General features: G+C 38.6%; 1 protein-coding gene across 4 annotated transcripts; it reads left to right on the plus strand.

Moving 5' to 3' along the window:
* Positions 1–1465: 1465 nt before the first annotated feature.
* LOC101470625 (flavin-containing monooxygenase 5) lies at positions 1466–11160 on the plus strand. Of its 4 annotated transcripts, XM_023155428.3 has the most exons (12): positions 1466–1621; positions 2981–3058; positions 7637–7777; positions 7969–8157; positions 8252–8417; positions 8516–8658; positions 8745–8944; positions 9217–9450; positions 9640–9761; positions 9836–9908; positions 10004–10073; positions 10152–11160. In XM_023155428.3, exons 3-12 carry the CDS (start codon positions 7646–7648, stop codon positions 10527–10529), a joined length of 1707 nt encoding a protein of 568 aa, XP_023011196.2. In that variant the 5' UTR covers positions 1466–1621; positions 2981–3058; positions 7637–7645; the 3' UTR covers positions 10530–11160. The 4 variants fall into 4 exon arrangements, with proteins under 4 accessions (XP_023011196.2, XP_012776174.2, XP_004557283.2 ...); XM_012920720.4 differs by lacking the exons at positions 1466–1621; positions 2981–3058 and adding an exon at positions 4885–7454 and having other exon boundaries at positions 8582–8658; XM_004557226.5 differs by lacking the exons at positions 1466–1621; positions 2981–3058 and adding an exon at positions 5283–7454.
* The last annotated feature ends 968 nt before the right edge of the window (positions 11161–12128 follow it).

Below are 12128 nucleotides of genomic sequence, written 5' to 3' on the forward strand. Positions count from 1 at the left end.
TGGCGGGTCAGGCCGGTTTGGGTTTTTTGTTTTGTTTTTTTGCCTGTTTGGGTTTTGTTTGACAGCTATGTTCTGTTGTTCCAGGCAGCAGCGTTACGGTTGCCATGGTGACGCGCTCTCTCTGCGAGCGCTTTTGTTGTTGTTGTTGTTGTTGTTGTTGTTGTGCTAAGCTAATAGGCTTAAAAAATGTAGCCTAATGGTATGGGGCACCGTTTGTAAAGTGAAACATGCTGAAATTAACGGCAACATTTTTCCACATTTAGCTCAAAACAAGTCCTTTTTTTACAACATTTAGTAAAATATTTGTAACTTTTCATATTTAAAACAGAATTTTAAATGTTAAATATTCAATCTAAATGTTAAATCTAAATATTATATTTATATCTAAATGTTAAATGTTAAATCTAAATATTATATTTAAATCTAAATCTAAATTTTAATTCTATATATTATATTAAATCTAAATGCTAAATCTAAATATTATATTTAAATCTAAATGTTAAATCTAAATGTTTAGGCTAACATGCAAATTTATTGCACGGATCAGCGGAAATACCAAAATAAAAGCTTTCCGAAAACCTCCGGTGCAAAAGTGTGCCGGTAGTGGTCAGACACGGTCTCACTCCCTGAGCGTAATAATTTTCGCTAGGTGACAAATTGTCAACATTTTATGCTTTCGGGTACACAACACGTTCCTAAATGATGGCATCGAAAACAGGAGAGCACATGAGAACCGTTTGGACTCAATCTACACATGTTCGATCATTTTCTAAAAATCGCTTTGGAAAACACTATTTTACGTAATTTAACTGCTAGTTAAGGTTAGGAATGAGGTTATGGTTAAGGTTAGGTTTAGGGCTGGAACACATGGCTGGAACGACTATTATGGCGGGACCTTCATTCCACTGGAATTCAGCCATAACCCGGCACAGACCACGAGAAAGCACGTCCGGCAATTTAGCTGAAAACATCGGAAGATCCATTTTGTCGGCCATCCAAAGGTTCAGCAGTAGTGCACTCTTAGCAGCTGCAGTCTCCACTTCACAATCACTGCAGCACATGTCCAGCGATTTTGCTGGACATGGTCGTAGGCAAGAAGTGAAGCAGCACATGGCGAGGAGAAGTGAGGGGGAGAGCAGACACAATTTTGCACCGGAGGTTTTCGGGAAGCTTTTATTTTGGTATTTCCGTTGATCCGTACAATAAATTTGCATGTTAGCCTAAATATTTAGTTTTCTGTAACATTTAGATTTAACATTTAGCATTTAAATATAATGTTTAGATTTAATATTTAACATTTAGATTTAATATTTAACATTTGATGAAAAGTTAAAAATATTTTACTAAATGTTGTAAAAAATTACTCGAAAAAACATGTTTTTGTAAGGTTTGAGCTAAATGTGGAAAAATGTTGCCGTTAATTTCAGCATGGTTCACTTTACAAACGGCGCCCCATATTATGGCAGTGTAGTCCGTGCTGCCGGGAGAATGGACTGCCATACCCATTATGTGTCTGTGAGCGCGAGGAGGGAGAAAAATGTGAGTGGAAAAGTACGAGCTGTCACCGAGCAGAAACAATAATAACCACTGCAGCCAAGAAGAGTGCCTGACGAGCCCAGTTGTAAGTAAGCTATTAAGACTCTGCTGTAGGGGAGACCGGGGATAGTTGTAACATTTTTGACATTTCTGTCTGTAAATTGAAGCTCTTTTAAGGTAGTGGATTCAAAATGTAATGCAAAGTATTTACATGTCTCTGCTATTAAATAGTGCAGATATTTTCTCTGCAGCACAATTACCCATTGCATGGTATGGCCTCAAACACAAAGAGTGAAATGTTACAATTAACCCCATAGTCTGGGTTAGTTGTAACATATCCTGGGGTGAAATGTAACACAATGAAATAAGGGTACTAACAAAATATTAACATGTAATCTTTGTTTATTCAACAGATGAATTCACTTACATCCATTTATGTAGTTATGTGTGTGTGTGTGACAGAATGCAGAAATCTAGCTTTTGAACATATTTCAACCCCTCAAAAAAGACAAATTATGGAATTTTCTGCAACTGAATATTTCATTAATTTTGGTTGGTCTTCCTTGAGTTTGGCCTCATTGGCTCAGTGGGCATTATAACCTACAACTCTTGCACCAATTTTGAACATAACAATGAAGCTGAAAAAATGTAGTTGTTCACCAGCATCGCAATTCCATTACTTTTTTTCATGGCTTACCTTGGTGTGGTTTGCAGAGTGCTTCAGAAAGATGAGGAAATCTGTTTCTTGCACCCATCCTGATTTATTTCCACTACCAGTACTTCCTACTGGTCCATCTCTGACACAGTGGTCTGCATAATGTATGTGTGGGAACACAAACAGTGGAGGAATTGTGTTGCCAATGGCATTAACCGCATATACAAATGCGACCAGTGAACCTCTCTCTGCTGATGTCGTTGCCCCAACTTGTTTAATATAAGTTAAAGTAATAGTGTGGTAAGTTGTAACATCTGTATTATTGTTACAACTGACCCAGACTCCTATAGCCATGAACTAGCTAACATTACAGCCAACGGCTAAAACATTAGCACTAAAGACCTACACAGAATATATCCCCATAGACATACAAATAACATAATTTAAGTTTGATGAGTTTAACTGCAAAGCAGATAATGCTATTAGAAATTGAAATAAAGTAGAAAAACTTACTTTTTGCCATACAAATGACTTTTTTTCATGTTAAATTGTCTGTGTTTTGACAAAATGTCCTGATTTTTCACATGTGATAGCAGAACTGAATTGGGCATGCACAGGATGAGTCACATCATTTGAAACTTAGCCCTGATTGGAGAAATTGGAAGTGTTACAACTGACCCACGTTACAACTATCCCCGGTCTCCCCTACACTGTGTTCGTGTTTTCCTCCGAAACAACAAGTTCCGTTGGAGCAGCCTTTCAACGCCTCTCTCTGTCTTTATTTTTCAGCTACGAGCCCGACACGGAACCAACGTATTAGCCAGAGGTCCCTTTACTACAGTTCGGAGCCGCGGACCTTCAGTAATAGTAATAAATCACACAGCAACAGTACATTCATGCAGTTGTAAAAAGCATGATAATATATTAAGTAATCCAAAGTATTCAGAATACGTTACTCTCATTGAGTAACGTAACGGAATCTGTAGTGGAATACATTTTAAAAGTAACCTTCCCAACACTGCCTTTGGATTATATCATCAGATAATTCAACAGGCTGATGTTTTTGGTGTCCTTAAAAGGAATGTTTAGGGGCAAGAGGGTGGCAACATCATCAACAATGTTTTAATGAAATAAGAAATAAATTACAGGGAATTCAGCCAAACTAACATTAGTTCAGAGAAACACCCAAAGCATGCTGTGAACTTCTCTGTCCTTCTTCCGAATCACTGAGTGCCCCATTAATTCTCCAGGAAATAACAATACCATTAGCAAGATAGCAAGAAGATCTAGAGTCTTTGTCTTTCCTGTCTTTACAGGATCAGTAACAAATATAAATAAATTCTTACTTGTCATTTTATGTCCTGGTTGTTTTCCAAAACACAGGCCATATTGTTTGGTCCTCCACTATTAAATGAGAGTTAAAAGATTACCTGCACTTTAACTCGTTTTATTAAAGCACCGGTTAAAAATCTTGGTGTAATCTTTCACACAAATTTAAAATGTGAAAAGCAAATCAGCGCTGTGGTCAAGAGCAGTTTGTCCCAGCTCAGGTGAATCTCAAGATTAAAATCTTTAAAAAAAGAAGCACATCTGGCAATGATTATGGAAATGAATATGCATTCTTTTGTTATGTCTAGAGTGGACTTCTGTAATACACTGTATACTGGAATTAGTTAATCATTAATGTCTGCTTTCCAGTCACTCTTCATCCAGTCATGTTGTGGTTGAAGCTTATTTTGAAAGGGGGCCATACACAAATCTAAACAATTACTAAGAATGACTAACACAACAATTATTATCCAATTATTATCTGATTCTCCCATGAATTACTGAATACTGAATAAGTCCGGTGTTGGGGGAAAACTCTGTAAAAGACCCAGGAGAAATAAAGACACAATGAGACAAGATCACTTTTTATGCTTTAACGTGCACACGGGTAAGCTGTTCAGAACAACTCACAACGTGTACAGAGGCTGGGCACTTTTTATAGGAAAGACAGTGAGAACAGGATAAGAAAATACAAAACAGATAAAATAAACAACTCCATATGTGGCGCTAGTCTCGTCAGCAGAGAGCTGGGAGAAAGCTGTGAGAGATAAAACAATCTAAAACAATATGTCCCAAAACAGTATGTCTTTGCTGAGAAAGTCTAAAAAGATAATTCTAAACTAATCTAACCATAGACAAAAGGGCATGCTTGCACATTTAAAAGAAGGTAAAGAAACATAGAATCATTTTTCCTGTAGCATTCCCTCCTGTTTTAACTTATTTTAAATGTATACAACAATTGTCTGTGAAGGTTATTTATTAAGTATCTTAAGCAATTTTTTAATTTTCAAAATGTCAGCATAGCAGAAATGGAAATCATTTGGTCTAAAGAATAAAACAAAATAAAATAATAAAAAGAACAAAGAAAATCATAGTAAATGAAAATCATAGTAAATGAAAATCATAGTAAATGAAATAACAAGTGGAATAAACAAGAAAAAATAATAAAACTAAACTACAAAAAATAAAGGATAAAAACCTTATATTTAAAACGAAAACTACAAAAAATAAAAGGATGAAAACCTTATATTTAAAATGAAAACTTCAAAAAATAAAAGGATGAAAACCTTATATTTAAAATGAAAACTACAACAAATAAAAGGATGAAAACCTTATATTTTATTAAAATATTTTCGTGTGAATTATTTGCTTTATATTCATTTTATACATTGTGGGCATGGTCATCATGCCAACTGTGTTTCATTGTTAATATCACTTTACAGGTTGTTATCCTTGCTATTATTAATTTCAAATACTCTAAAGATAATTTCTACTGTAACTTTCCCTTTGTTCATCTTTATTTCGTACTTTTTATATTTATATCTACTCAGTGGGGTCTGTTTTCAACCCTTTTAAACTACTACAAAACTACTGTGATCTCTAGTTTTCACTTAATAAGGGATTATTATGTTCTTCCTGATATGGGTGTTGCTGCAGATGCGGCTGCAGGAGTGAGTGATGGTTTACTAAAAGGATTGTGGGAACTGCACAGTGTCTCATCTTCTGGTTTTACTAAACTGGCAGTTGAGTTCTGTTCTTCTGATTGTTTATATTTTGTTTTCTTAAATCTCTCAGTTTACAGACACTGTTTTTGTCCGGCGTCTGGACTTTTCTTTTCTCACCACTGCTCGTAAGCAGGAGTGAGTTTTAATTTCACTTGCTTGATTACCCATCTTATTTATGTATTTACTTATTTTTGTTTAAGTAATATATACACAATACAGCTGCTATCACCTTCGCTGGTATTAGAGACGAGAGTGGTTGCTCACACGCCCTTCTACTTTCGGACTATTTCCAAAAGCGGTGTGAACTTTACGAGACGGAACTCGACCGTTCTCTCAACTCACCAGCACGTCAGTGAATAGCAGTAAAAGAAAAACACAGTAGGAGCAGCTCAGTCTCTTATTGGACCGTGAAAATTCAGCTTGCTCCATTAATTAAAACAATACACACACACACACACATTCACATTCACAGCTTCGACACGCGCGCGACCAGAACCCTTATGATAAGGGGAGCTCCCAGAGCTACTTACTCCCTAGACCCAGTCTAGACCCAGCTGGGGGAGCTACCCAGAGCTCCAAAGCTACCAGTCGACGAGCTCCCAGAGCTACCAGTCGACGAGCTACGCTACCAGTCGACGAGCTCCCAGAGCTACCAGTCGACGAGCTACTTCCGCTATTTTAAATTCCCTGAATTCAAAATGCGCTTTTACGCAAGATTGTGTCAGTGTGTCTGTATCTACCTGGTCAGTGTCGCCGGGTCTGGTCCACCTCGATCGGGTCCCACCACCGTGGGTCGCTTTCTAAGACGTTGGCCAAGACCCGAATTTAAACGCTCTTGGACTTTTATCACACACCTGGTGTGTGAGCTGTCGACAGACGAACAACGTGGACTGGTCACGGAGATGGGACACGATGGAGGCGATCCGGCTCGAAGGACCAAGAAATGTTGGGGGAAAACTCTGTAAAAGACCCAGGAGAAATAAAGACACAATGAGACAAGATCACTTTTTATGCTTTAACGTGCACACGGGTAAGCTGTTCAGAACAACTCACAACGTGTACAGAGGCTGGGCACTTTTTATAGGAAAGACAGTGAGAACAGGATAAGAAAATACAAAACAGATAAAATAAACAACTCCATATGTGGCGCTAGTCTCGTCAGCAGAGAGCTGGGAGAAAGCTGTGAGAGATAAAACAATCTAAAACAATATGTCCCAAAACAGTATGTCTTTGCTGAGAAAGTCTAAAAAGATAATTCTAAACTAATCTAACCATAGACAAAAGGGCATGCTTGCACATTTAAAAGAAGGTAAAGAAACATAGAATCATTTTTCCTGTAACATTCGGTAACTTATACAGTTTGCTTTTTGGCCAGCTTTCCTTTTAGTCTGGTATTAGAATAGACTTTATTAAGATAGCATCTCCACTTCAGTCTTAGTGACTAAAGTACAAACCTTCTTTGTGGTACAAACCCCAGTGATACCTGATTCCTAAGTACAACAAACTAGACTCCTGAATCTTACTTCCTATAATATGTAAATCAAGAGAAAACAGTGAAAAAAAAAAAAGAAGGAAAGAAGCAGTTCAGCCTTTATATATGATAACAAATTTATGTATTTACATGATAGAACACTTAATACAAACCACACTAACAAACACTGGGCCTAAAGAGACTTCTCCTCTATAACAGAAAGAGTATAGCAGGGTTTGGAGGTCTGGGCCAAGTTGCTGTCAGGAGAGTAATATAGAAACCCGAACCTTTAAACAGCAGGATGTCATGGAGGAGCCAATCAGCAGCAAACACATCGATAGGCAAGCCCAAGAATCAAGCCATTCAGAACAGAGCCATTGAAGCCTACAGAAGGATCTTCAAAGATCCTCAAATTGAAAGATGTCACACTATTACAAAAGATTTGGATAAAAACCGCAATAAAGGACACACACTACATCACATATGACCCAGATGCAACAATGCAAAGATGTACAGATCTGAGAAACTGAGTCTTCCCATCATGTGGGTTCTAATAAGAAGCACCTCTTTTACTCATTCCAGCACTCATTTATAGAATATTTGAAGAGAAGGGTTAAAGTCCCTCCTCTGGCATATTGTTTAACTGATTGCACAACAAGAGTTCAGGTCATGGGAGCTTACACACCGTTTAACGCCCAACACCGGCTAAACAGGACCGACAAGCATATAACTGAAGAAGGTGAGAACAACTGACATGTCTTTCAAACTTACCGGTACCTATTTTTGTGCACATAGCTTACAATGTTACTACTTTTGAGGTAGTTGATTATGGAAGACAGAAGAAGAAACATAAAAATGTGCATGCAGTCTCATGTTTGTGCATGAAACATGTCTGACTCACAGTGTCTTTCCATACCCAAGTGTTCAGTAATGGTTCGACGTGTGGCAGTAGTTGGAGCAGGCTGTTCTGGTTTGGCCTGTATCAAGATCTGTGTGGATGAGGGGCTCGAGCCTGTCTGCTTTGAAAGCAGTGATGACATTGGCGGCATGTGGAATTTTAGAGTAAGTGGGGGCACAACCACATTGCAAAGTTTGATGATTGTTCTTACTGTTGTTGAATCCTGTTATTACTGTATATGGAGAAAGGGTTTAGCTTGTCCACAACAATCATTATAAACACTGCATTAAAGTGTAGAATGGTTGCAGAGAGATGTTTTTACCTGCTTTGCTCTTGTTTTCATGTGTGTCAACAGGAGACACCTGAGCCAGATCGAACCAGCATCTACCGGTCCTTGGTGGTCAATACCTCCAAAGAAATGATGTGCTTCAGTGATTTTCCAATGCCATCTGACTATCCCAACTTCATGCATAACTCACAGCTTCTGCAGTACTTCAGGCTCTATGCTGAACACTTTGACCTGCTTAGATACATTAACTTTCAGGTAGATGGCATCTCATCAGCTCAAGTATTCTATGAAAGCAGTGTTGTTGATATTAATGTATATTTTTCTGTGAATGTGGGCATGCACACCTCAGACCACAGTGAGGAGTGTTTTGCAAAGGCCGGATTTCTCTCTATCCGGCCAATGGGAAGTAGTGACCATAAACAAGAACGGACAGGAAGAGAGGCACATCTTTGATGCCATTCTGGTGTGCTCAGGTCACTACACCCATCCAACATTACCATTGTCTGACTTTCAAGGTAAATAAATGGACATCTTAGAATAATAGTATTTAAATTATGACATTCTTGGAAAAAATGTTTTCCTTGTGACTGTAGCAAAATCTGTATTCCTCCAGGGCATGAAACCTTTTCTGGCAGGTGTCTTCACAGCTGGGAATATAAAGATGCAAATGCCTTCACAGGAAAAAGGGTGGTGGTGGTCGGCACTGGCAATTCTGGAGGTGATATTGCTGTGGAGATTAGCAGATCGGCCGAGAAGGTGAAATGCAAACGTTTGGTTTGTCACGGAGGTACGGGACTGAGAGAGATGATCAAATGTCGACTGTACCGCTTTTGTATCGACAGACCTTTCTCAGTACACGTCAAGGGGCCTGGGTGCTGGGCAGGATGTCCACCAATGGCGTTCCTCTCGACATTGCAGTAATCAAACGGATCAACAACGTCCTCTTCCAATTGCTCCCCAAGACTTTGGTCAACTGGGCAGCAGAGAGAGCACTGAACAATAAATATGACCACATATTGTATGGTCTAAAACCCAAACACAGGTAATGTACGTGCTTTTGAAATAGTCGTCACAACTTCACGAAACTTTAAAAAAGACAGCACAATCCCCTCAAACCTGAAAGACACTTACAATTGTAATTCCTACCTAATAAAGACGAAAATTAATCAGAATTATTTCTATATTTTTTCTTGTCTGACATAAGTCTTTCTCGAGTTTTACTCATAATTTCATCAGTACCAGCATGGCATGAGCTGACAATTAGACAACAGCATTTGTAGCAACAGAGACTTCACTACTTTACTTCTTTCACAGACTTATGGAGAGAAACCTTATGATCAATGACGATCTCCCAGGCCGAATCCTTCAGGGGGCAATAGTCATGAAGAACAATCTGGAAGGGTTCAAGGACTCTAGAGTTGTATTTGAAGATGGCACGGTGGAGAAGAACATTGACGCCGTGGTATTTTGCACAGGTTACATTGCAAAGTTCCCATTCCTACCATCAACTCTGTCAGAGGGACCATATGAAGAGGTGACACTGTACAAGTAAGTTTATGGTGGACAGAGTGGATCACTGACTTGCATGGGTATCCTCTCAAATGTAAAGTCTAGAGATTAAAGTTTGAATCATACATGATACGTTTTTTGGGGGTTGGTGCTGCAGGCAACTTTTACAGTGCTATCATATTAAAATTCTTAAAGTACCACCACAAAGTTTTATCTTTCATGTTTTAGGAGAGCGTTTCCTCCATCCCTGCAACCTCCCACACTGGCCGTCATGGGACTTTTCCAAGTAAAAGGTCCACTCATGCCTACAGTGGAAATGCAGGCTCGCTGGGCTGTTAAGGTCTTTTTAGGTAAACTCTTCAAACAAACACATAAGCTTACACTGGGTTTGGGGAAATAGTAGCTGAAACATCATATCTTTAAGGTCAGAGTCGTCTTCCAACCAAAGAGAAAATGCTGGATGTCATTGAATCTGAGAGGAGGAGAAACATGCAAAGGTAGACATCATTTCTGAAAGTTATTAAATGGCCCTGGTCGATTACTTATTCCCACTAAGTCCTGTTAATGACACAAGCAAATATTTCTTTCTCAGCTATCCCTGTCCACGGCAGGCTGTTCTACAGGTTGATTACATCCCATATCTGGATTTTATGGCTGGGGAAGTGAGTTCACTTTAGCTATAAATAAAATTTTCAACATTAATCATAGACAAATCCTTCATAACAGATTTTTATTCACAGGTAGGTGTTCGACCAAAACTCCTGAGGCTTTTTCTGAGAGACCCTGTGCTCTGGGCAAAGGTCTTCTTTGGTCCCTGCACACCTTATCAATATCGTCTTAGTGGGCCTGGAAATTGGTCTGGTGCCAGACAAGCTATCTTCACTCAGTGGGAGCGGGTTTCTCAACCGTTCAGAACCAGAGAAATACCAGACAACACCAGTAAATTTGGCTTGTGTTCTCCGCTGATGCTCACATTCACAGGAACTGTAATAATAGTCGTGCTTTTTTCTAAAGGCAAGATCGTTACGACCCTGGAAGCTGCTACTGAGATGCTGAACAAAAGCACAGTTTTTCTGAGGGAGTTGTGGTTCAGCTTACCACAGAATCCTGATATGTAATGTATTAATAGACTTAATTAACATAACAACAATTTTAACAACAAAATTATTTAACATGGATTAAAGAGGAAAGAAAACAGGTCTGTGAATCACAGAAAATCTGTTTATTTTTTATTTCTGTGTATTCATTTCCTGCTGGCCTGCAGGGAAAGAGGAGATAAATTGGGAGTCTCCTTTTCTTGTCGTAGTGTAAAAATCATGTGCTGCAATTATGTAATATTATACAGTTGTAAAAGTACCTTCCAGTTCCAAAGGTCTGCATAATCTTCACACTGAGGCCTGCAAATGCAAATGCAAAAGGAAAAAAGAAGTCATGCACACTACAGTGCAGTTGGAGTGATTCTTAAAAACTATGTGGTTCAAACAAATGGATGGAAGTCTGAAATAAAAGAGGAAATTAAGTTTATATGTGCAAGGCTCATGTCAGAGAAAATGATAACCAACTGCAGAAGATTTTGTTAATGAAATGTTCAGTGATAAAAAAAAAATGAACCTTTAGTTTCTGGGTACTGATGATGAGCAGTGTGTGCCATTTAAAATACGTGAAAATGTACAAATGCACCATTTTCTACCTGCAGTTCTTCTTGTCTAACACTCATGAAAAAAGCAAATAAAGACATTGCCTAAAATACTGAAAAAAATGTTTTCATTTATATAAAACTGTGTTCTTTCGTGGTTCAGGATATGAACACTCACTCCTGGAAAAAATATTTTAATTTGCATTGATTCTTTTGACAGACTTGAGCCTAAAAACTTTTTAGGATATGGAAGATATGAATATGATATAAATATGAAAGATAATTAACAAAACCAAAAACTTAAACAGGCAGACCAATAAAAGAGGTCAACTCAATAAACTAAACTCAAAATAACAACTAACAAAACATCAAACAAACATAAGACAAACTGACTTCCTGAAATGACAGGAGGGAACTTAAATACTAGCTTAGCTAAATCATATGACACACAAGGGGGGGGTGACTGACATATAACCAGCTAACACAAAACTGTTAAACAAACTCCAAACACTCCCCAGGCAATGAAGCATGTGGTTTAGTCCACTGAGGCTGTCAGCAGTACTTCAGATCCCCCAGCCCTTTTGCCAGCCAGGAAGGAGAAGCCAAAACCCCAGGTAGCTCAAACAAAGAAAGATGTAACATAAAACAGAACTTTGACCTTACAGCGTTGATATGTGTGCACCCCATATTAATATTGGAAGGTTTGAACGGGAAAAAAAAACTAATTTAATAAGGAAACAGTATATTTGAAAATAAGTGTAGTGACTGCAAAGTAAACTAAAGTGAAGCAACTAGTGGTGAGGTGTGGAGCTTGCCATGTGCGGCTTGCCATCACGGGCCCTAAACAGGAAACCCAGCGTTTTCTGTTTATGGAGAACAATGCAACCAGGGGCCCGTTCTTCGTACGTCGCTTACTACATCCAAGATCAAATGACACATCCAAGATCAAATCATCGCGCTAACCGTGAGCTCGCTAATCCGGTTCCCCGAACACACCTGCTGTTGACGATTACTACAGCTGGACGCAGGAATGTGACATCACTGGGTGTCGTAAAAGGGGCTACGCATCGATAGTAGAAAC

This window comes from Maylandia zebra, linkage group LG23 (assembly GCF_041146795.1).
Source record: "Maylandia zebra isolate NMK-2024a linkage group LG23, Mzebra_GT3a, whole genome shotgun sequence".
NCBI classification, from domain to species: Eukaryota; Metazoa; Chordata; class Actinopteri; order Cichliformes; family Cichlidae; genus Maylandia; species Maylandia zebra.

Bases quoted from the DNA above. Each gene is read 5' to 3' on its own strand.
- LOC101470625 (XM_023155428.3), top strand. From the start codon at position 7,646: ATGGTTCGACGTGTGGCAGTAGTTGGAGCAGGCTGTTCTGGTTTGGCC. The intron at 8,418-8,515 runs GTAAATAAATGG...GTATTCCTCCAG, and splicing joins ACCATTGTCTGACTTTCAAG to GGCATGAAACCTTTTCTGGC. The intron at 8,659-8,744 runs GTGAAATGCAAA...TTGTATCGACAG, and splicing joins TTAGCAGATCGGCCGAGAAG to ACCTTTCTCAGTACACGTCA.